The sequence below is a fragment of the Callithrix jacchus genome, chromosome 5 (genome assembly GCF_049354715.1).
Source record: "Callithrix jacchus isolate 240 chromosome 5, calJac240_pri, whole genome shotgun sequence".
Classification (NCBI taxonomy): Eukaryota; Metazoa; Chordata; class Mammalia; order Primates; family Cebidae; genus Callithrix; species Callithrix jacchus.
Window position 1 is genome coordinate 151350255 of NC_133506.1, and position 26193 is coordinate 151376447.

The 26193-nt window shown below is 37.3% G+C and overlaps 1 protein-coding gene across 9 annotated transcripts in view; it reads left to right on the forward strand.

The window, feature by feature from the left end:
• The window catches only part of FRY (FRY microtubule binding protein), a 472456-nt gene that overhangs the window by 303792 nt on the left and 142471 nt on the right, over positions 1–26193 (forward strand). For all 9 annotated transcript variants that reach the window (XM_054256748.2, XM_078375252.1, XM_078375253.1 and 6 more), the window contains 9 exons: positions 1439–1531; positions 1626–1724; positions 3433–3534; positions 14047–14150; positions 14624–14732; positions 16535–16621; positions 19367–19538; positions 21105–21237; positions 25024–25131. In XM_054256748.2, coding sequence (XP_054112723.2) covers positions 1439–1531; positions 1626–1724; positions 3433–3534; positions 14047–14150; positions 14624–14732; positions 16535–16621; positions 19367–19538; positions 21105–21237; positions 25024–25131 — 1007 coding nt within the window. The remainder of the gene's footprint in view (positions 1–1438; positions 1532–1625; positions 1725–3432; positions 3535–14046; positions 14151–14623; positions 14733–16534; positions 16622–19366; positions 19539–21104; positions 21238–25023; positions 25132–26193) is intronic.

Genomic DNA, 26193 nt, shown 5'->3' on the forward strand with positions numbered 1-26193 from the left:
TGACAGGCATGAGGACTTATAATAAAGAAATCTGTTTTATTCTTACTATAAAAAGGAATCTTCATTTTTAAAAAATCAACTCAACAATACAGGTCTGATATTTATTGCCCAGTACCCATCATGGTACATAACTAAAGAACTGCCACTAAAGAGGATTTAACAGAATACTCAGCTCTTAGAGTTTACAAAACTTTGGTATTTGAAGGAATTTTTAAAATGCTGCTATGAGAATTAAATTTGGTGATGACCTTACTAGAGGGTTCAGAAGTATGGATTATGAATATAAGTTGTACCATTTTACACCCCCAAGGATGGCTGCAGTCAAAAATATAACAATTCTGGATGAAGATATGGAAAAATTAGAACCTCATACACGGCCAGTATGAATGCAAAATGGCACAGCCACTTTGGAAAACAGACTGGTCCTCAGCCTCCTGAGTAGCTGGGACTACAGGTGCATGCCACCACGCCCAGCTAATTTTTGGATTTTTTTGTAGAGACAGGGTTTCGCTATGTTGTCCATTCCATTTCCTGGTCTGGAATTCTGGGATCAAGTGAACTGCCTGCCTTGGCCTCCCAAGGTGCCAGAATTATAGGCATGAGCCGTGGCGCCTGTCTGCCCTGGACTCTTGAATGAAAACAATACCTGATATAGATCACAATTAGTTACTGTCAATAAGGCCAGGAAGGAGAGAGAGGTGGGCAGAATTCTGTCAACTTTGCTTTTTAAAAAGTTGACATTTTGTTTAAAAAAAATGTTGGCAGGCCCACTTCCCTCTAGAATGAGTCCCTGAGCAACCAAGAACACCCTTGCATAGGACAACAGTCCACAGGCAGTAGTATCCTTCTTGAGGAACCCTTCTAAAGGTTTCCTTGTAGAGGTGGGAAAGGGAAACGTTCCAGACTTGCTTATGAAACTATGTGAATAATAAACACACCTAAAATGTCAAAGCGAGCAAGTAAACAGCTCTGTGCCCGAGGCTGTCAGGCATAGGGCCTAAAATAAGTTTGATGTCTTCGGCCTCTCTTCCCATGTTTACCTTCCCTGGGGATCTGTGTTTGTGGGCTAACCAGGAGCCCAGAGCCCCCCACACACTAAGTAGTAAAAGGAAATGTATTGGGAGTGAATGACTGAATGAATATACCAGTGATTCGATGGATACATGTGTGCTGGCTGGTTAGAGATGCTTTGTCCTTTTAGAATAGTGATTTGAAATAGAAGAGTGAGAAAACCAGCCTTGCAGAATGTCATTGAGGCCACTGCAAACATATAAATTTCAATATAAATGTTTGAATCCAGTGATTTTTAATAGACTATGGAATATGCTATGTTGATATATGATTGAATTAAGAGCTATTGACTGAAACTTGTTTAAATACATTCTATGTGTACATTTCAATCCACTCTCCCTCCCTATAACCTTTTTCTGCTTCCCAGGAATGTGCACATTATTTCCTTGAGGTCAAAGACAAAGACATCAAGCACGCCTTGGCTGGGCTTTTTGTTGAAATCCTTGTTCCAGTCGCTGCTGTGAGTTACATTTTCATTTCTAAAAACTCCTTCAAATTGCATCACAAAATCAACAATTTTATTAATATCATATTCATATGCATCTGTATTTCAGGCTGTTAAAAATGAAGTAAATGTTCCCTGCCTTAGAAATTTTGTGGAAAGCCTGTATGACACCACGCTGGAACTTTCTTCGAGAAAGAAGCATTCCTTGGTTAGTAACTATGAGAAAATCGAAAACACAAACAAAACTGCACAGACTAAAATTCCTAGACGGGAATCTATCTGAGGCTCATAAGGACTCCATAGATGGGAAAAGTACCTAAGCCTCCCTCAGAAAGAGGCAGCATTTGAAACTGAAGCTGGCTTTTTGTACTGGCCATGATTGAATGATGTTCATGGAAGGGGATTTGACCACATCACCTCAGATGACCCTCTGGTCCTAAGGAGTCTGTTGTTCACTTTCAAGATTGGCTCAACTTGATTTTTATTTTAATTTCTAAGAACTTTTTTCTGATCTGAAGGCTAAAGTTTATAATAACCGTTTCTCTTCTCAATCCCCAGGATCCTGCCCTGGGTAATTTCTATCTGGATACTAGAATCAAAATTGACACAGGCAGGAAAAGGAGTTGGGAAATGGCTGCCCATAGGAAGGGTTCTCTGAATGCTGGGAAAAGAATTCTTGGGAAGGTTTTGGTACTGAAGAGCGGTATGGGAAGGTCTTTTACGTTACCGCCACCTTTTACCCACTGTGGAGAATAAAGCTTTGGTTTATGAATCAGCAAGTGTTGTAATGGCTGAAGTGTGAAAGTCGGGAGAAAGCAAACTGCTTAGGGATCTGGCTGCTAGCATGGTTTATGCTAGTCTCCAGAGGATGAACATCCCCACCATGACTTGAGCAGGTACTTAGGGTTGCTTTGCTGGTAGTGGTGGCAAATTTGCTCATGTGTCTGCATTCTGTGGTCATTGTGACTAACTGTGTGCATATTTTTTAGATTGCTGACTGGCATTAGAGCTGCACTCAATGGTAGCAGTAGTTCCAAGTCCCTTTAAAACTAAGTTAATTTTAAAAAAGTAACTAATGAATTGTTAAGTATTGAAGTCCTTTGTGGGCAGGTGTTTCTTGCTAATTCAAGTTAACAGATGAGACAATTAATGTTTTTATTTAAATCTTCACGAGCCTTGATTTAGGGGGAATCATAAAGGTCTGTGACATCTGGCTTAGCAAAATGGTGATGGGTTCCACATGTATGATTTTTTTGGGTGGCTGCTCATTACCTTTGCTGTCTTCTCAAGTTGCTGTGGGAAGCTGGCCCAGCTAGGGAGGAAAAGCACAGTAGCACCTCTGTTTATTCGGTCATAAGCAAATTCCTCCTGTGGTTAAATTTGTCTTGGTAGAGCTTACCAATGCAATAACATCTCTTTTAGGAATCTTTCTTAATTACCAGAAGGTTGCACGCAAAAAAAATATATATATATAGACAACTACCTCTAAGATAGGGACAAACTATTTGATGTCCGTGAGCAAAAAAGCCAATAGCATTTTCAAAATATGTGTGCCTTCCTGCTTTTTTTTTCTGGAGATTAAGAGAGCAATCTAAGATGGTAAGTTTGTTTTTAAACTTCACAAGTAAAGTCTAACTCATTTAATCAGATTTCTGCATTATTACACATGCAACTTACTTCATTTTATTATATGCTATTCATAATTCTTAGTTATTCCATCCCCAGCATTATCAGACAGCATTTGTGAATGCACACCAGTGCCCTGCATCCATTGGGCAGTGCTGTGCTACACAGCATCCTCTTTCTTGCCCCCAGGACCCCAGAGGGAGATGATGGGGTAGTGGGTACAGAGAATGTAAGTTACCTGGTTTGTTGAAATATAAACTATCCTGTGACCTCCTCTCCTTTCTCCTCAGGCCTTGTACCCTCTGGTGACCTGTTTGCTCTGTGTCAGTCAGAAACAGCTGTTCCTGAACAGGTGGCACATTTTCCTCAACAACTGCTTGTCCAACCTAAAAGTTAGTATTTGTCAGCTCAAAAACAATCTTCTATAAAAATTTGCGGTAGTTCTTAGGCTTGTTGATGTGCTTCTTGAAGTGATTCTTGATGTTTGCCGGGGGAATTATCCTATACTGGTGGAACCATGAAAAAAATATTAATAAGAGTTCTTATTAGGCTGGGCGTGGTGGCTCACGCCTGTAATCCCAGCACTTTGGGAGGCTGAGGTAGGCAGATCATGAAGTGACTACTGGCCAACCTGGTGAAACCCCGTCTCTACTAAAAATGTAAGAATTAGCTGGGTGTGGTGGCAGGTGCTTGTAGTCCCAGCTACTCAGAAGTCTGAGGCAGGAGAATCACTTGAACCTAGGAGGCAGAGGTTGCAGTGAGTCAAGATTATGCCACTGCAGTCCAGCCTGGCAAAAGAGTGAAACTCTATCTCAAAATAAAAGAGTTCTTATTTAATATAGTCCAATTTAGAAAGTGACTAGGAATAAGATAAATCACTTCAGATTTGGGAAAAATAAATCTGTTCTAACAAGGATCACTTCAAAGGTAGAATTAAATTTTCCTTTATATGCATCCATTGTCACATTTTATCTAAATGATTTAAAAATAGAATAAGGGCCACATTCAGCTAATAGAAGCATGTGAGTTGATCTCAGAAGCTTACTTATACCTTTCCCATCCATCCTCTATCCCCTCCAGTCTAGGAGAATGTCTCTGGGGCAAAAGCTCCAGTCTGTGGAAGGATTGACCTAGCAACAGAGAGCACTTCTTTCCTGTCACTGTCGTTTGTGATTCTTGAAGGTATTTTGTTCAAGCCACATGGCAGTCAGTCCTAAGCATTCACTGTTTCCAGCAATAAACCTGCTACACAGGTGCCGGGTGACATGAGGAATAAAGTCATGGTGGTTGAGGCTCAAACAGTTAGCTTTAAAATTGACTTTGTAACTTAAAAGTGGTGAACATGTTTTAAGTTTTAGTAACCTATTGATAAAAGACAGCAAAATGAAAACTATCCCTAATATAAGTGCAAATAGGATATATTTTTGACAGTTGTTCTTGGTAGTGTCCAAAGATGTGGTTAAATTTCTTTTACCAGTTTGATACTAGCTGCTTTTGAATTTTAAGAATATACTTAATTATAAAATTTTGTATGTGCTTACAAAAAAAAAAAACAAATGTTGCCTTGGTTTTTTTTCTATGATGCTTTAATTTGGCAAAGTGGTTAAGATTAATTATATTATTTTGGCATTTACTATAATTACACAATAATCTGCATTAGAGCTGTTTTAAGCACCAACTATGAACTGGCTCTAAAAGCTGATTGTGAAATCCAAGATTAGAATCATTCATTTTCTTCAAATTGGCAGTGAAATATAATAGCAGTGGATAGAGAATTAAGCTTTTAAGTGCTCTGAAAAAAATGAAATGCTTTTCAGGGTTATCAAGTGTTATATAAGGCCACTTTCAGGTATTTTTTTTTTTTTTTGAGGATCTGCCAAATAACTCTAACATGCAGCCCAGTATCATTTATTAATTGGTCCACTTCTAAGTTACCCACCTGTTAGTTCATTAAATATGTTTTTTTCCTGCTACATCTTACACAGATAGAAAACGGTCACTTTATTGAAAAAAGAAAAGGAAATTATTGAGAGTGCTTATAGGTGCAGTTTTCTGTATATTCTATGTTTAATGTGTCTGGTTTTTGCTTAGAATTAAAATAATATTTTTTCTGACAACCTATTGCTGTGGCCACCGAGACCCAAATTTTTTGTCTGAACTTGTTTTTGACACATAGCAGAGCATCTTACTTCGGAACTTAATTACTTCAAAGTTAGAATATTGCTTACAGCTCTAGTCAAACCCCACCCAAAAGATTTAATATGAAGGTAATATACAATCCCAGAGTGGAGCAGGCCTGGGCATTGACAGTATTTCCCTGTGCAGACATTTCAAGCACTAAGATTTCTAAGAGGCAGTAAGGTCAGAAAGACTATGTAGAGTGAATGCCATAGAGAGTGAACCACATTCCGGAATTCAGTTCAGCAGGGACTTATGTAGTGCCCACTGTGTGAGCTGCTAGGGAAGGTGCTGAAAGTGAGGAGGGGGGAAGTCAATTCTATTAAAACTAGGTTAGAATAGAGTCCCTGTCCTTGACAAGCTTAGAATTTCATTGGAGGATATGTAATGAAGTTTCAAAATGCATGATGCAGACAGTGAGGGATGTAAAAGGTAGGAGCAGAGCGATACCTGTGAGAGTTATAGAGGTCACATACCCCATGAATCACTAAAGAAGTAGTTATTAGGCAAAGTAAGGCGGAAAGGCAATGATACCTTACTTTATGGGTAGTAGTCTATTTGAATTCACTACCTCAAGGCTAAAAGCTATAAAAAGATCCTTGATAAGATAAAAATGAAATAAAATGGTATCACATATATTTAGAACTAAACCTAGTAGGGATCTGAATAGGACCCTTTAAAAATGCTATTAATATTCAGAAAACCTTCCAAACCTCCTCTTAAGTCCTTAGCAAGGAAGAGATACCTTAGAAAAAACTAACACAGCATCAGAGATATACTTTGTTTGGAACTGCTGCAGTATTTTATGGGATTTAGAACCAATTCTGCCATTTCATAAGTGACCAACAAACTAACCTTTACTCCATATACCTTTCTGCACCCTTCCCTGCCTTCCTTACCCCTCCCAGCCACAGATGCTTCAGGATAGTGAACCTTGCATCTGAATCCTACACACTGACCTTTGGTAGCCACCTTTTATGTATTCTGTAGAGGTGAGCCATCGAGGGGCATGTAAACAAGCTCTCAGGGTCAGCACTCACTTAATGACAGTGCCCTGGTTTATCCCCAGCATTAGTCAATCAGAAGCAGCTTGCTTTGGGACCACAGACTTGAAATCTTAAATATTTCCACTTAATTAACTTAAGCATCTGTTAGCAAGACTCCATTTTGAATTGATGAGAAATGTTGTATAGCACCTTTTCACCAAGACATTCACATCTTTCAGGAACTCTTGCTCTGTGGTAACCAATACTTTTTTCTTCTATGTATTTTATGTCAGAATCTGAACATACTGTGCTATAAAAAAAGTATTCCTTTCACACATTCCATGCAACACCTAATTCTGACAAAAGGAAATATGCTTCGTGAACTTGACTGAACAGTACTTTTAAAATGTTAAGTCACCATTTGCAGACGAGAAAAAAATTAAAGATTTAAAAATTAAATAAAACATAAAATGAAATGATCATGTTCATAATAGCTATGTGCTAGTTTCTTGTCCTTCAAAATAAAGCTAATTGGAAGAATTTCAAATTGCCTTATATTTTGTAAAAACGAATATAATATACCAGTGAGGCCCAGATTATTTAAAAAAAAAAAAAGAAAGAAAAGAAACCTCAAAGGTTAAGAAATGTTTTAATTATATGCTTAATAATAATAACATTAGCTCTCATTCACTAGAGATACATTATGAGCAGTTGAGTGGTAGGGGCTTTTTTATTTTTGAGACGAAGTTTTGCTCTTGTTGCCCAGGCTGGAGAACAACGCCACGATCTCAGCTCACTGTGACCCCTTCCTCCCAGGTTCAAGCAATTCTCCTGCCTCAGCCTCCTGAGTAGCTGGAATTGCAGGTGCCCACTACCATACTCAGCTAATTTTTTTGTATATTTAGTAGAGACAGGGTTTCACCATGTTGCCCAGGCTGGTCTTGAACTCCTGACCTCAGGTGATCCATCTACCTCGACCTCCCAAAGTGCTGGGATTACAGGCATGAGCCACCACGCCTGGCCCAGGTAGGGGCTTCATATACATTGTTGTGGGTATCATGGCAATGCCACAGGCTACAGTAAATATTCCATGTGTTTTCATGAATGTTGTTTATGCATTTCTAAGTATTTTTCTCAGATAGCAATACCGCATCTGAAGGTTTGACATGATTCAGTTTAGTTTCAAAGTTGGAGAAACCAAAGTACAGAATGAGAAAAAATAATTCCTTTTTTCTCAGGGACCACTTATGCTAGGACTTGAATCCATTCAGTCAGTCAGTTGCCAATGATACTTTTACAAGTAGTCTCAGGCACAGTTCTAGGTGCTGGGAATAAGTGATTAGTAAGACAGTAGCACTCTCTGGTCTCTTAGACCTTGTAATTCAGTGGAGGAGACAGACCAATAAGCAAATGAATAAATTCATGAGAAAAGAAACAGATAATGATAACTGCTCTAAAGAAAATCTAATAGGATGTTATAATTGAGAATGATGCATTCAGGGAAGGCCGGCAAGGGAGGTGCAAGCAGGGTGTTTGAATTTCCAGTAAAAATCTCAAAGCAAGTGTGGTTGCCATAAATATATTTGATGAAACTTGTCTGTAGTACCTAAATATTTGTATGTAACAATTGCAATGAAGTTTGAATGCTTTTTTCAACTTTTCACATAACAGAAAGGTTATTAATGCTATCGTTATCTTTTAAGTGTAGACACTGAGTAATACATTAAAGATTTCACAATCATTGCCTGATTCATTAAAATATATGACATTTATTTTTAAATAACTACTTTTCTCTTTTAAATAGCAAATTTAAATGGTATAGTATTAGCTATTTTAAGTATTAATTCAAGATGTAGTTATTCTGCTTTATTGTTCATCTCATTTTTATAATCTTGAGAAAATCTATTTCAGATCTACCAAAATAAAGGCATATTTCAAAAATTCCAATTATTCACATAAACTGGACCCAAAAATTAATAATAAGATGACAAGTACATTATTTTCCATGAGTGCCTTATTTATCTAGTTGTTGAATAGAAAAATAGTTGTCATAAAATTGTTATGATAATTTTAGAGATTATCCTAAACTGTAGCAGTATGTTATTTGGATAATACACAGTCATCAAACAGGGTGAATCATAATCAAAGGAAAATGATTCAGGTTTCAAACAGTAATGTCAACAAGATGGAGAGCATTGGCTATGATATGCAAAGAAATATAACAAAGAAATAGATTTACTTAGGTGGCTTTAGTTGAAATGGAAGTGAAAACTAAAAGGTATTTTAAGTATAACAAAATTAGTAGATGACTCAAATTATCTATCTCACTATGTCTTTACCTTAGCATGCATAAGAATCTCTAAAGAAGCCTATTATAAATGCACCTTCTTGAAGTCCACTTTCCAAGATTCTGGTTTAGAATATCTAAGGTGCAGCCCAGGAATCTGCATATTTATAAGCAGTGCAGGTGACTTGGTGCAGATAATCAGCTGATGGACCTTGAGTGACATTGGTCTGTACCACTGATTGCACCACCAGCCAAGTTATCCGTGAATTCACTTGTCCCCATCTGTTACCATTAACTCTGAATTGTTTTAACTAAATTAATTAAAAGCAAAATTTAAAGAAGGTAGACATATTATTAGATAGGCTGACACATCCCATGAAGTAAGTCAGTGTCTGGCAGTGGGTCCAGGGAAGATCTGCACTGAAGCCCACTTCAGAGTAGCTTTCTTGAACAATTATATCAGTGAACCTCAGAGCCATAATAAATGCATACCGTTAATTAATTATTGGAGAATTAATTAAGGGTGATGCAGATTCCAACAGAAGAATCTTCAAGATTCTTGTTTTGATCTTGAAGAAAATAGCTTTGATACAGAAATCAGTGATTTGAGACATATGCTCAAATCCTGAAAATATACATCAAGCACCTATTCTGTTAGCTGCTAAGGAAATACAAAGGCAGATGAAGAAGAAGCACTGTCTTCAGGTAGAGTAGGTACCAATAGCATATTTGAGCAGCCTCCACATAGTATTAAGTTGAAGTGGAAAATTTAAGTCACTGAGGCCATATTGCCTAGGTTCAGATTCTAGCACTGTCATTTATTAACTGTGTGACCTTGAGTAAGTTATTTAAGTTGTTTGACCTCTCTGTTCCTAGAATCTACAACATATTATTGTGAAAATTAAAATGGGTTAATATAAGTACAGCACTGATTAAAATAAAATACCTGCTATAGCAAGCATCATGTAATACATACATTCCAATTTCTAAGAAAACAATATTTATCAGAGCCTAAGTCAATTCCTAACCCAGCTGTCATTTACTAACCTGGTTTACTGTCATTTACTTTGACCAATCATTGGGCCTTCTCTCATTTATAAAATCCTTCAATTGATATCATGTTATGTGAAAGCACATCTGAAATACCAAAATTCCATACAAGTCCAAGATATTTATTACTGTCATTATAATATGAAAATTAGCTTTACCTACATAGCAGAGTTTGTCTTGAATATAGGTTCTGTACAAATGAATCTGGTTTATGCATCAAGTTGTTCAGCTACTGCTCAGATTGTTTTTGTTTTCGAATATTTACTGGTTTTGCTTTTACTATATAACCTGCTATATGGTAGTCACTGCGGACACAAAAACGAACAATCAGAATGCCTGGAGCTCACTGTCTGGCAGGAAATATTCAAGTAAAGGATGTCTGTTTCCTAGAAAACAGAGCAGGGGCACTTGGTAGCCTCTCCAGAGGATGGAGACAGGAGTAGAGGGGCGGGGGAATACCATAAGAGGAGGTGTCACCTAATTGAATCTAAGTTCTCCAAGTAGACAAGAGTAGGAAGCCATCCCAGGTATTCAGGGAATTGCAGAAAGGAAGTTTCAGTGCAAGGTTCACCTACCACAAGGCAGAGGCAGGAAGTGGTACAAGGGAGCCAGCTCACAAAAGGCCCCTCGTGTGCCATATTATGAAATTTGGACATTGTCCAGTAGGTGACTAGAAGCCACTGAAGGACTTTAAATGCAGGAAAGTAAACATGTTTGTATTTTAAGAATATCCTTTGTGCAAGAATGAAGAGAGGCTAGCAAATCCATTTGGGAGGCAGTTGCAATGATCTGATGTCATCTTGAAATGCTAAAAACCAATTAACAGTACATAATCCACAAACAAAACAAGCTACTAAGTTAGCTGCTTTTCTTTTCAGAAAATAAACAACCTCAAAAATGTTCTTAAGAGTGAAAGAACATTGGTCACAATAAGAAGTAAGAAAAATGGTAGACAGGAGGGACAGGACAAATATTTTAAAGAAATTAAAGTTAAAACAGAAGACATTAAGGTGAATCAGTTAAACTCGAGATCTCGGTTGTGATCTTCAGTGAAACTGAGATGATATTTGCCCTTCCTCATCATGATTCACAATGAGAGATAATGTATATGAAAGAATTTTAAATGATACGCTCTGTAAATATAAACTGTTACAGATACTAAAAAAAGGAAATTCACAAACGAAAAGACATTTCCACTAGAAGAGAAGCTCCCTAAAGGCAAGCGCTACATTTCCCCTATTTGCTGCTGGATTGAAGTTGTCTTCTACATAATATTACAGGCAGGCACAGTGTTAAGTACCCTATGTGTATTAACTCATTTAACTCTCACACACTCTTGTGATGGAGGTAGGTTTATCATCTACATTTCATAGACAGGGAAAATCAGACCCAGAGAGATTAAAATGCTTTCCCTAGGTGGCCACACAGCTAATAAATTACAAGGCAAGGATGGATTCAAACCCAGGCAGTGTGTGTGGAGTCTGCTTTTAACCACCACGTGAGTACACCATAGGCATTTGCTGATTCGGAGGAGTAGTCAGAATTTCTGAAATTTTTAAATGATGGACTATTTTAAATGCAACTTTACTAGTTTCGAGTGCCCTTTAAGTAACTAAAACATTTGACAAGTTTTACCTATTATATTAACAAGAAAAAAAAAACCTTTATACATAAACGTGTGCTTCTAAAAAGCCAGATTTTTTTCTCTGTGAAGCTAGATGAATAGCTATAAAGTTCATCTAGAAGAATAAACATGCAAGAAAATCTTGGAAATCACTAAAAATTTAAAAAAAAAAAGAAAATGGACTGTAGAAAGTGGGCCACACTAGATATTAACATATTATAAAACCTGAATAATTAAAATGATGTGGTATTAGTACTTGAATAGGCAGACTAATAGAACAAAAAAGACACGTAGAACAGACCTAAATGTATATGGAAATTTAGACTTTTAAAATAATGACTACACTAAAAAGTTGTTAGACTATACAGCCTACGAAGTCTATCTTTCCTAAGTCTAGAAACTTCCCACTATAGTCTTTCCTGTAGGATTTATTTATATGGATCATCTTTATTCAGCAACACTTTAAAGATAAACTTTATCCCAGGTCATTTCTAAACAATTATGAATTCTATAAAAATCAGTTCCATAAAGTATCTGCTCTAAGAAGAAAAGAGGATTGTTTGACTAAATAAATGGAGACAAACAAGTAACAAAAAGGCAAAAGAACCTATCAGGAAATTAAGACACTGGAAGACTAATTAGCAAACATGCATTGACCCCATGCAGAACACCAGAAATTTTAATAGATCTTAAGGGGTAAATAATGCCCCCTTTTTTCAGAGAACCTATCATTTACATGGGAGCTGATGTTTAAACAAGATCCTGTATGTAAGGAGCTGAAGGGCTATGCTAGAGGCATATATGAGAGTCAGAGGACACTCGGGAGGGAATAGTTTTAATGGGCTAGGATCGAGGCATAAGGGTGGAACAGAGAAGGTTTCACAAAGGAAAGGACATCCAAGTCCACTGTAAAGAATGAACAGGGTTCACTTGGGAGAAAAAAAAAACATCCAGGAATGAAGGGTGCAAGGGCACTCCCATCATGGAAATAGAATGAGAATGGCCTAGCTATGTTTAGAGTTTACATAGCTTGCAGGAGCGTAACAGGATGGAAGGCAGACAGGTAGGCTGGAGCCAGCTGTTGACTAGTCTGGTATGCCAGGGCAAGAAATGTTAACTTGATCCCACAGGCACCAGGGAAACCACTGATTCTGCTATTTCTACATAGAAAGGATTATAATTGGTGTCAGATAGGACAGTGCAGTGGGGATTGACTTAGGGAGATTGTTAGGAGGGTACTGCAGCAATCCCAATGACAGTGTTGGGAGCCTGAGCTATATAGCAAAGGAAGTGAGAATGGGTAAGATGTCAAATTCAAGAGAAATTTTGTGGATAAAATCTATAAAATTGATTGAAAAGATGGAGTGAGAGTCAGAGTGAGGAATGAAGTGTCCATCACATGATGAAACCTACACCCTCAGGGAAACCCACAGCTGGTTTCCCCACCTCTGCTCCATGCTGCAGACTTTGGACTTCCTCTGTGGTCTCTCTGATCTCATTGGCTACCTGTCACCATCATGAGAAGCCTGGTCTCCTCATGGAAGGTGTGTCACGTGGCCCCTGCTTTTCTCTCAGACCTCACCAGCTACTGCTCCTTCATCTGGCCTTGCACTGGCCCTTCGCCAGCATACAAAGGATTCCCAGACTCCCAAACAGAAGTCCCCTGCTCCTCCATTTCTCTCAGGTTCTGTGTGCTCTTGCCTCTGCCTACATACCTCCCTCTCCCACCATTTTTTTGTAAACTTTTCGAAATATCTAGGGCCACAAACCGTGGCAGCCTCAGTGTAGTAACTCAAATGCATGTTCATTATGATTGAGAACAACAAAAATGGAGTTAGGCTTCATCTGAGTTTGTTTTGTTTTTGAGATGGAGTCTTGCTCTGTCGCCCAGGCTGGAGTGCAGTTGCGCCATCTCAGTTCACTGCAACCTCCACCTCCCAGATTCAAGCAGTTCTCTGCCTCAGCCTCCTGAGTACCTGGGATTACAGGCACTTGCCACCAGGCCCAGCTAATTTTTACATTTTTAAAGAGATGGGGTTTCACCGTCTTGGCCAGGCTGGTCTTGAACTCCTGATCTCGTGATCCACCAGCCTTGACCTCCCAAAGTGCTGGTATTACAGGCATGAGTCATCTGAGTTTTTATCTGCTCCTGAAATCCTTTCCTGACCCCATGCCTTGAGTTTGCCATGTGTTGCCCTCTTTCTATCCTCTTACTTCTGTCTCTACCAGGTTTTCATACTGTTGTAGAGTTGACTCCCATCTCCCATAGATTGTGAACATCTTAAGGGAAAGGATTACCTTTTATCTCTACATCTCAAGTTCTAGCACAGTACCTAGTAAACATTAGTCTCAATATTGGAGGGTGATCGGATGGGATCAGATGGAGGGATTGGAGAATCAAAGCAATAAGGGTTTACAAGGACATAATCAATAATAAAAAGAACAGACTGATTCTCCTGTTAGTGCTTAAGAATTTGGGTTCCCTAGGACTGAAGGGAGAAGATAATCTTTTGAGTATTCTCCATGGTAAAGGAGAAAGTGACATGGCTTCCCCGAGAATTACTCTGTCCCACCATTTATATGCCTCTTCATGGATGGTTCATCCTATGAGCATTGAGAGGCCAATACCCTATGAGTCCCAGATGATGCAATGTGCCTCGGAAGTACCCAGCCATCCACTGTGGGCTTACCATTTCCAGGCCTTCAGAGAAGAACCATCCCTAGAACCTCAGACTTCACCATTTACATCTGCAGTCTTACATCTTGGTTTCTGTTATAGAATAAAGACCCCAAGATGGCTCGAGTTGCACTGGAATCTCTCTACAGATTGCTTTGGGTTTATATGATTCGAATTAAATGTGAAAGCAACACAGCTACTCAGAGGTAAGGATTTGGCTTGTGTCAAAGGTAACCACATTACTCAGCCACTGCAGGGGGTATTTCTTTTATTACTGCCTATTGCTAACTCAGGTAGAAGCTACTCAAAGCTGATTTAGATCTAAAAGATCTAAGTCCTGAGGAACATTTTCAGGCTTTCCATAGTCATTGGCACAACACCCATTACAAAAGCTCCAGCCTTTACCAGGATCAACAAGTTCCACTTCCAGAGTTGCATTCGCCACTTGAACAAAAAAAAAAAAAAAAAAAAAAAAAAAAGCTGTAATTTTCAACTGCTCTAAGTTTTCCAGAAAAACTTTTCGTAGAGTAATTATGCTAATGGATAGGGTGAGGTGGTTTGTTTTCTTTTTCTGAAATCTCTCTGATACTTAGATAAGATGAAACATCTGCCATTTTCCCTTAAAGAACTGGAGCTCAGCCAATCTTGCTTGTTTTCTCTTTTCCCCCTTATCTTTCAGCCGACTTATAACCATCATCACAACACTTTTCCCCAAAGGGTCCCGCGGTGTGGTGCCAAGGGATATGCCTCTGAACATCTTTGTGAAAATCATCCAGTTCATTGCCCAGGTAATGGAGAAGACTCTGGTGTGGGAATCTTCTCATGGTTTCTAAGCAACCAGCCTCCTTCTTATGAAGGAGTAAAAGATGGAAAGTCTAAATTAATCTCGTACATGTTTAGACTTCTGTGAAAGGTTTAAAGTGTTTCCACACACAGCCTATGGTTTGCTTCAAAACAAGTTGTGAGCTGAGTACATCAAGTGTTTTCAGCATCTGATAAATGAAGAAACAGTTTAAGTGGCTCATCTGAGTCACAAAGTGTGTGAAACAAGATTGTCTTGACTCTTCACCTCTGTTTTTTTCCTGCTTCTCTGCTCTGGATTCTACAAGTAAAGAGGAAGCAAAGGGTCTGATGTTCAGAGAAAACCAAAAGAAAACAATTTAGCAAAATTTGAGGAGTAAATAATAATGTTCTTTCAACCTATGAAAAAGAATTTGATAGGAATATTAGCATTTATCAAGCACTCTTTTGCCAAGAAGTGTTCTAACTGCTTTTTGTATATTAATGACTTAAAAACGGGTCTCGTAATATTAAACATAGTTTTTAATATGTAATTTACTATTTAAACCCAAGAGTTGTACTTTTTAAAACACTTTGTGAGTAAATGGGTTTACCCCAACTTTGACCTTCGTGTACAGAGGAATAGAAAAAGGCTATTATTCCAGTCCAGCCTCTGCCGTGAGCCAGATCTATAACCTTAAACAAGTCAGAAAACATCTTTTCTCTGTTTCTTTAGCTGTAAAATGGGGATGAAAATGTTGCCTCAGAATATCGTGTGCTTAAAAGGAAATAATAGGCATGAAAGTACTGTTGAAGTAAATTGATGTAAAGTGTAAGGTTCAATTGCCACTTCACAGACGATTTGACAGTAATATCTCTCTTTGTGTCTGGTGCAATGAAATAGAATAGCTCTGTAATATTTGTACTTAGGAAAAGGACATTACTTGCTCTGTAGGTCAAAGAATTAATGTAATTTTTCTGTATGTAGTTATCATGTGGCCAAGAATGTGCTTTGTTTATTCTGGAGTGTGTTGTATAAAATGAACCTGTTTTATTTAGATATGTATAAATAAGTATATGTGTATATATATATATATATATATATATATATATATATATATACACACACACACACATATACACAGATATCTGATATATTTTTATATATATTAATTATTTATATATACCTGATATATTTTACCTGTTATACATATTCCTGATATTTTTTGCATATATTAATTATATATCTACATTATTATATATATACCTGATGTGTTACTCCTGTTATACTATATATAGGTCTATACCCCTGATATATTAAGTAGTCTTCATATATCTTATGTGTTGATTACACGTCTCACTTGCAGAATTGTTGGTTATGAGCCAAAGGATTTTTAATGTTAGAGAATAGAAGAAAATGATCATCTTGCAGTGATCTCTTTAAAAATACATTTTAAAGAGTACAGTACAAATAGGAAGAGTTCACACTGTTAATAAGCTCAGGTACCCCAAGTGTTTTGGTTATTTGATTTTGGAGGAGTCTTTTGTCATTAGTCATACTGTGCTTTAGGGGCCAATTAACGTATTTTCTATAATGAAGGCATCCTCGCACACCACACAAAACAGAAGCAGCCCTACCATTGGTTCAGATGGGCCTTGTCTTCCTCCAGGTTCTCTGCAAGCCGCAAAACTGAGCAATGTCCCTGTTTTTTAGCCACCACCTATTTGTTTGATGCATATGATGAAAATAGCCATTTCATGTTGAGTTTGTATTTTAACACTTTGATTTGTGTTCTCGTTTTTACTATAGGAACGTTTAGATTTTGCGATGAAAGAAATCATTTTCGATTTTCTTTGTGTGGGAAAACCAGCAAAAGCATTCAGTCTCAATCCAGAGGTATGAATGATCCTTTTATGAACTTCTAACAGAACATGCCTTCACGGAGCCATACCTTTGCTTTGTGGCTTTGGAGAGTGGGTTGAGGGATCTCTTCCCACAAAGTCTTCTATTTGTTTCTGTTCATATCCAAATACAGATTTCAGAAGCAAAATTTTGGATGAATAGTCTTAGAATGAAATGGTTAGGTGAAAGGTTGATGTGCTGCCGTATTCTGTTCTCGTGTAACAGAGTAATTCTTGCCCAAAAAGATAATTCACTAAAATTCAGATTGTTTTATTTTAGAAAAGTTAGTGCTTTATTTATAACTGTTTAACAAATTTAGCATCAGGAAATCATGAAACAGAGAAGAACAAATATGTGTAATAATAAAAATTATAAAACAGTGAAATTAAATAAATAATGTGCCCACATCTGTTTCTGTGACAGCATCCCAACTCCAGGGCAGGCAGCTTGTGGAGATGCATATACAGTGGGCATCATGCACAACGTGGAGCAGTGGGGGCGGTGCACATGAGCAGCACACACAATTTTAAACTTTTAACAACACTGACTGCCAACAGAAGTAGGCCTGACACGCTGCCTCTTTTTCTATGAGGTTGCAGAAAGAACACTGGGCAAGAAGTCAGCAGAGCTGAATTTGCCACTTGCCACAGGCCCTGCTGCTTTTCCTAGCTGTGTGACACTTACCTCTATGAGCTCCAGCTTTTTCACCAGTAAAAAGGACAAAATGCTTTTCTACCTCAACTCGCAGAAGAATTGTGATATTAGGAAGAAACTCTTAAGAAAAAAAAAGAGAAGGAAGAAAAGGAGAGAGAGGCGGGATACTACACACCATCAAAATCAAATACATAGAGAGTTTCTGTCATGTCTGTATTATCATCTGGCTCCTTCTTTCTGTCAGTGAGGAAGGGGGCCTGAAGGCTGGAGACAGGCAGCTTGTTAGTAGCAGAGGAGACTCAGGTCCATTAGTCCCATGCTCCTTCACACCACACCTTGTATTCTCTGCTTGATACTAAGGTTGCCACATATCTAGGAACAGCACAAGAAATCAAAAAATGGGAGTTTCTGTCTGGTGTCCAGTGACCTCACAGGCTTCTGGAATGTCTGCAGCCAGGGTCTCTGGGCCAATGGGAGGGGGCAGGGCCAGTGCCAAACCAGAGCCTTTTGGCTGGAAGGAGGCCACTGTACAGCTGGAGGAGCTGTACAGTGAAGAGTCTTCTCTTGCTGGGAAAGTTCTCAAGACATTACTCATTTCTCAGCAGTCATGGCTCTACTGTCTTCAGCAACCAATTCTCAGAATTACTGGATTACTTATCTAAAAAGGACATGTTAAAAGCTACTACCATCATTATCACTGTCTGTAAAATGTATTATTGGTTCTTTTCTCAAACTCCTCATTCAGTCAGTGCTTAATTAGTTAACCTCTCTGTGCAGAGCAGTTGGAACTATGATTTTTTTAAAAAATCCCCATAGGAGTAAATATTTGGGTATTTTCTTCCCTTTCTCGTGATCTTGTAGGGTTGTGGAAGAATTCATTTATCAGTAGTTGGTAATTATAAGCCCAAAGGCATACCCAGAACCCCACTCAAAAGCAGACAGGAGGATGGCACAGTCTGTGAAGCAGATGTCATAGACTCGCTGAAATATGCTGAGGGCATGGTTTCTCAGGAAACAAGTTCAGATCGGGTCTTAAATAATATTCTGGAAGTAGCTCGTGGAACAAGGCATGGAGATCTAAAGGATTATCTTACTGTAAAATTTATGCTGCACCGCCACTCAACTCTTCGGTAATTTCCAGGCTATTGTTTTGGTTTAGCGTGTACCTAAATGACCTTCTGTGTACATCCCCATCATCACGAGGACTTGCTGGTCTGTGAGAAGAGTTTCTTGGTCAACAGTTTCTCGGTCAACAATTTCTGTTTTTCCTTGACCTAAAATAACGTGAAGCCGGAGGTCTTATTGCAGTGCTAGTGGCAACAAGAAGAAATAAAATCATATAGATTGGAAAGGAAGAAATAAAATTGTCTTTATTCACAGAGAACATGATTATTTATGTACAAAGAGCCTAAAGAAAACCTACTAGGACTAATACATGATTTAAGGAAGTTTGTAGGGTATAAGATAAACAAAACCAATATATTTCTATATCCTAGTGATGATCAATTGGAAATTGAACAATTTATAATAGCAATGAAAAACAAAATACTTAGCACTAAAGCTGACAAAATAGATGCAATATTTTAATACTGAAAATTATAAAATACTGAGAGAAAGCAAAGAAGACCTGAATTGTGAAGAGAAATAACTGTTTGTAGATTGAATGACTCAGTGTTAAAAATGAGAGGTCAGTGGTCCCCAAATTGATCTATATAGAATAAACTGTAATCTCAATAATAATAAACGCAATTAAAATCTCTGTACCTTTTCTGTAGCAATCAAAGCATATCCCTTGGAGATACACCCAGCATTCCCCTCAACAGAATATAGTACATAAATATCTCAAACGTGCCCTCCGCATTCGGTGAAATCTCCCTGGTTGTTTTCTTATGATGCAGCAACAAAAACAGTGACAGAAACTTAATTTTATTTTTGTAAGTTTGTCCTACACTCTTGTGCCTTTTAAATGATTTTCTCATACTAATGTACATGCAAGTCAGTCTTCACTCTCTGATAGACTTATGGATGAATTCCACTACAATAACTGGGCCTTTCTTTTTTTCGTGAAAATATTGTCTCTCACAGAGAATGAACATTGGTTTAAGGGCATTCTTGGTCATAGCTGATAGCTTGCAGCAGAAAGACGGGGAACCTCCCATGCCGGTTACAGGAGCCGTTCTTCCTTCAGGAAACACATTGAGAGTAAAGAAAACATATTTGAGTAAAACGCTAACTGAAGAGGAAGCCAAAATGATAGGTGGGTGTCAGAAGCGCATTAGAACTAAGCCTTTCTAAACCCTTAAAATAACCAGTAGATACTTATCTTTAGTGAAATGCACTGTTTAAAAATCTTTATAGAAGTAGATGATAAGACATTCCAGCATTAATTGTTTTGATTGATTCATGCTGTGTTTTGTTTTACTGCTCTTTAAGCTTTTTAGAACTTCCTGGTAAATATTTTGCCATTTAAATGTTAGACTTTTATCGCCTCTAATATTGACTACTACATTTTACTGTAAGTTTCCAAGACATCCATGTGCTTGCTAGGCAATCCTGTTTATCATTCATTCATTCATCTCCTTCTTTTTTTCTTTAAAGTAGTTTAACGTGTGTTTTAAACACGCCAAATCTCACAACACACACCAGGTTACATTGTAGATTTAGACTCATGAGATGAATTTTTTTTTAAATTTAACTATCTTATCCAAAGAGATGATTTTTTACATTTGTTTATTTCTTACCAAGTACCCAAATGTAGACACCTGCTATAAACTTTATTAAGATAGTTCCTGGATTCTACAGACCTGAGGGAAACACTTTTTGCTTTGAAATTTTTCTCTTTAGTTATGTAATGTGTAAATGACTTTTAAAAGATATAATGCATGAGAAATAATCATGCAAAATTATTTCATTAAGGTACACATTTTAAATACAAAGCTATTCACTTTTCATTTGTATAATTCATATACACATTTGCCTTCCAGTGTGGGACATTGACACCATAGTTAATAAGAGCAGTAAAAATAATATAGCTAAAATATATTTTTCTTCATTTTTAAATTTATAATGTAAAGTTTTGTTTCTTTTACTAAAAATATTCACATGTGTAGTTCAGGGTCATATGGAGTTATTAAAGTCCTACCCCAAAATGAGAATTATTTTTTATTCACATAATCACTAATGATGGTGAATTTTTTTATGCTAACCAGAAACTTCAACATTCAAATTGCTTGCATTTGACTTTTGTATTTTCTTATTTTAACTCTTCTGGAAACTACTTCCCATTGAGTATTAGAATTCCTATGAATCAAATTTAAATGATTATCTGGTGAACACCTACTAAGTACAAGGTACTATGCTAAGAGCTATGCAGATGAGATTGAATCAGACAGCCCCTTGGCTCAAGGAAGTCATTGACACATAAGGTCTTCAGTAAAAAATGTTATAGAGAGGCCGGGCGTGGTGGCTCATGTCTGTAATCCCAGCACTTTGAGAGGCCGAGGCGGGTAGATCTTGAGGTCAAGAGATCAAGACCATCCTGGTCAACATGGTGAAACCCCGTCTCTACTAAAAATACAAAAATTAGCTGGGCATGGTGGCGCATGCCTGTAGTCCCAGCTACTCAGGAGGCTGAGGCAGGAGAATTGCCTGAATCCAGGAGGCGGAGGTTGCAGTGAGTCGAGATCGGGCCATTGCACTCCAGACTGGGTAACGAGCGAAACTCCATCTCAAAAAAAAAAAAAAAAAGTTATAGAGGATGAATAAATCAGAATATGCTTTAATAGATTCAGTTGAAGGCATAACTGTAATGCATGTTTTTCAGGCATGTCCTTATATTACTCTCAAGTACGAAAAGCTGTAGACAACATTTTAAGGCACCTTGATAAAGAAGTAGGAAGGTGTATGATGCTGACTAATGTCCAGATGTTAAACAAAGAACCGGAAGACATGATCACGTGAGTACAGTTAGGACTAAGTTATCAATGAAAGATTAACCAGAAGACACAGGTAGAGAGTGTTCTCATTTATCCTGTATTTTGTTTTCATTTCCTTAGAGTTCTAAAAAGTAGTAAAGGTAGTTTAAAAAAAAACTTTCACACTATTTGATTAACTATAAAAATAAAATCATATCTGTGATTGATCTATTTTGGTTATATCTCAAGTATCACTAGGTCAGTAAGTTAGAAAATGGGGCCCATGACTCCTGGTTCATGTTTTTCAGAAATGACATTTTGTTCCCAAGCACCATCACAACACATGTGACATAGTGACATTCCAGATTTACAGACATTCCATCTTTATAAATCTCGTGACAGTTCCTACTTCATAGTTCCTATGTGACTGTATCACAGACTGCATCACAGAAAGCATTTTAAGAAAGCATTTGTAGCTCTGAATGTAGAAATCAAGTCTTCTTAGCCAAAATCTGAAGATCTAGATTTACAATTAGAACTTGCATTTGCTGTTCTTTATTAACTATGGCAGGAACTAGGATTAGGTTATAATTCTATATTTTAAGAAAGTTTAGGCTTTGTTGTTGGGATCTGAATTAAATTACATTGGTAGCTGTGGCATAATTTCTAAAAACATAATTCGGCAAATTTCTTCTGTCATCCATCATATTCAACAACAAATATAGGAATTAATCTGAGGATTGTTACCTATGTAGAGAAATTCATATTGTGGTATGTATTTTTATTGCAAGTAGCATGTGCTCATGATTAAAACAAAGGCAAAAATGCCGAATTATTTTAAATATGTATTTAGTAGAATCAAAAGTTAAAAGCCTTCTCACATCCCCACGTGAAATCTGTAGTCATTTCTTGTCTCAATGTGATTCCTTCCAGACCTTTCCTTATGTCAGTATAAACATATGTGTATACATACCTCTTTCCACAAAAGTGGGATTATATAATGCATATTATCCCGCAGCTCGCCAATTACTCAATTTAAATAGTGTGAAGATGATGTTGCTTTAGACTTTTCAACCAAAATAATAGCAGAATTGATATTGACCAAGATTAATAACATTAAAAATACTATCTAGAGCTCTAGTTCTTACCTCACGAATTGCCAGATTATCAATAAACTTTCAACCTCATTTTTCCATACTTCTTACATATATTAAAGCCATTTTCACTATATAATGTAGAAGATATAAGAAATGCATTAGGCCAGGCACAGTGGCTCATGCCTGTAATCTCAGCACTTTGGGAGGCCGAAGCTGGTAGACCACTTGAGGTCAAGAGTTCAAGAACAGCCTGGCCAACATGGCAAAATCCCATCTTTACTATTAATACAAAAATTAGCTGGGCGTGGTGGTGCACACCTGGAATCCCAGCTACTCAGAAGGCTGAGGCAGGAGAATTGCTTGAACCCAGAAGGCAGAGATTGCATTGAGCTGAGACTGTGCCACTGCACTCCAGCCTAGGCGACAGAGTGAAACTGTTTCTAAAACAAACAAAAAAAGAAATGCAAATCGTTATTTTCTCAAAAAAAAATAAAGAGATTTAAAGGAAACCATATTCCTAATCAATAGGCATCATAAGATAGGTTCAGGATAAAAACAATATATTCAAAATAATAAAAAGGTACATGTTCAAATGTAAACATCTTATTTATGTTTTAATCCATGTTTCAGACTTTTTCTAAGACTCTTCTTTACTTTTTCCTATTCACACATCTTAACACCCACCTCCCAGATAGGGCTGGAAATATTTTTCATGCTAGAATTTAAGGCAGATTCCTGAGTGGAAGATAACTCATTGCTTTATTTCTTTAAAAAAAAAAAAAAAAGCAGAAGAAGAAGAAGAAAAGAAATGTTAGGGAATCACATAAGCATTTAGGAGAAGAGGGTGGAGGCCCACGCAACACTAATGGAACAGTCATTGGAGTTGCTATTTGAAGCTGGTCCACCACTTTCCCAGGCCCTATGTAGGGTAAGAACTTGAACATTGAGCATTGTGTGTTGCTCAGTCTTTATTCATCCCTTTTGTGGTTCATGCTAGTAAGGAGAAAGGAAAAGAAAGAAAGGAAGGCAGAGAGGGAGGGAGGGAGGGAGTAAAGAAATAATAAATAATAATTTTAACACCCGTTAATACATTTTCTTAATTATGTTGTTTTGGGGATTCATATGCTTCCCATAAAAGCCCAGACAGCAAAGACTGCAGTAGTAAGAGGAAATCATGCAGCAATTAGTTTCTAATCTAGGCTTGTTTTATCATCTTGGAAGTCTGGCAGTGTTCGCCCTTAAACTTCAGGCCAGGCAAGGTCATCCATTTTCTGACAGATATAAAAATAATCCCAGCTGTTAAAGACATCTGGTGAGCAAACTAGTAGAACTGTTTAAACTACTCACTGTGTTACAGATGAACAATTAGAAGAGATCTCTAGCTCTAACACTGTATAGCTATTGAGGATATCACCCGAAAACATTTCTTTCCTTGGCTGATTGGGAAACCCTGTGCAACTGCTTCCTCTGCTCCAGAGTCCTCAACAGCTCATGCAAAAGGTCTATGGATGACAAAAGACATAAGATTATCGAGAAAATAATCTTATGACTTCCCACAAAAGCAGATTATTTTGGAAGACAACATATATGTGTTTTATTTTTTATATAAACAATTTTGTATTCATTCTTAACAAATTTATAAAAGCACACTAAAAGGTAATATCATGAACAAAATTGCTGTTCTATTATGATCTTTAGATTACAGAGAGGACTGATTCTGCTTGTTGGATTTCTATTCTAACCACAGTTACTATTCCAAAAAGGAATTACTTTTATGCTACTTTGCATTTTCATTATTGTGCTTGTGTCCTGCAATCACATTAATTTGGTACTGATTCTGTATTTATGCTCAAAAGACTGAGTCATCGGACTTTAGATATGCTGTTACATATTGTCACTTAGGTCATTTGAAAGATTTGGTGGCTAGTTTAAAATTATTCCATAAAGGTTATTGATAAATTAAGTGGTTAAGAATCAAACAGTTCCCTATTAAAACAACTAAAAATTGAAAGAACATAAAATATGTTTCTCCTTCACATTTTCCAAAAGAATGCAGATGTTAATTATCATTAAACATTCATATTCTCAAGAAATTAATTAAAAATAGAGAAGGATATCTCCATAGAGGTCAGACCCATCAGTGTCATTTTAAAAGTTAGAAATGGGTGCACAACTATATACGTTTCAGGATTTTACTTATTATGAAAGATTTGTTTTGGAAGCATTTAATGTTTTAAAAACAGGACAAGGGGCCCTAGGGGAGAAGCATAACTCACCAGGGAAAGAAGCTGCCAAATGTCACAATTACAAAAGCACCATTCCTTGTACATATAAAAATTCCATTTTTAAATGCTGGATGTAGGAGTAAGTGAAATAGATTTCTTCATGCTGATGCACTTAGCCATTTCCGTGATTCTGGTACTTTAAATGCAACTGGACCAGACCCAACTAAAGGGCAAACCCATGGTAAAATACTATTGATAGCAGCATTTTTCTTTTCAGATATATTTGTCTGTCTTACATTTAAATTACTTAAAGTTTTATTAGAACTGGTCAAGCTACAAAGGGTCAAGCTACAAAAGGTCAAGCTACGTTTAAGAAAAATATGAAGCCAACACCAGGCTGTGAATCAGAGAGCATGGATTCTCATCTTTGTTCACATACTTAATTCATTTTGTTTTTATTTTCACAGCTTTTTGTCCTATTTTTAAATTTTGTCTTCTAATTCTAGGGGTGAGAGAAAGCCAAAAATAGATCTTTTCAGGACCTGTGTTGCTGCTATTCCTCGACTGCTTCCTGATGGGATGTCAAAACTTGAACTTATTGACTTGCTGGCTAGGTAGGTGAGAACATTATCTGATGAAAAGTAATTTCAATCCTTTGTCATGACTCCTGAAAAAAAAAATAGAATGGTAGTTTACAGTGGACAAATATTTACTGAATGAGGTGCTATGATATGGGCTAGAAAAAACAAATTTGTAAGAATTATTTTTCCCATGTTCAAGGGGTTAAAAATCCAACTTAGAAGCAAATACAGAAGCACGTAAAGTTGCTAACAACCCAAAGCCTGTGTTGTGCAAACTAATGGCACAAAAATGTATGATACATGATTCATGGGTAGGAGTGAAATATGGACTGGGGAAAGCAACAAATAACTTCTGAGAGAAGGTGGAACTTAAACCTCCGCTCAAAGGGAAGGTGGAGTTCAGAAAGGTAAAGGCAGAGATGTGAGCAAAGGCAATGGGGTTGGACCAGGAAATGAGATGGGCCTGGCCAAAAAAGAGTTCATTCGGAATCTCATGTCCAATCTGAGGTCCACAGACTCCCATAGGACCAAGAATGCAGGTTGTGGGTATCCTAAACTAGTTTTAGCATAGTGCTTCAGAAAGCTGCCCAAAATCATATTTATCACCCTCCCAATGCACAGTCCAACGAGAACCTAAAATTTATTTTCTTTGAGTGAGAGTATCTTATTATACTTCAGTAAGCTTAGTTACCTCATGTTGATCTGACACTCTAGTTGACAGCTTCGCGTGTCTTTAATTTAAAAACCAAAAGTGACATAACCTAAGTGCAATTTGGAAAGCAAAATTATTAGACACATGGGATGCATGGAATGAGGAAGAACAAAAGTCATCCTTGGTTTGGGGGAGAAAAAAAGAAAACAGTTTACCAACCAGATGATGGAAGGAAATTGAAATGAGATTGGAGAGGTAGATTTTCAGCTAATCTTATGTACTTGCTGAGGCATTGGGACTGATGAAGTTTTAAGCTGGGGAATAAGATGATAAAAAATGTCAGTTTAGGCTCTACAAATCTGATTGTGGTAGAATTTTAAAAAAAGCTTTGAGGATAACAAATAGTCATGCTGACTGAATGAAAGATGGATTACGCATAGCCT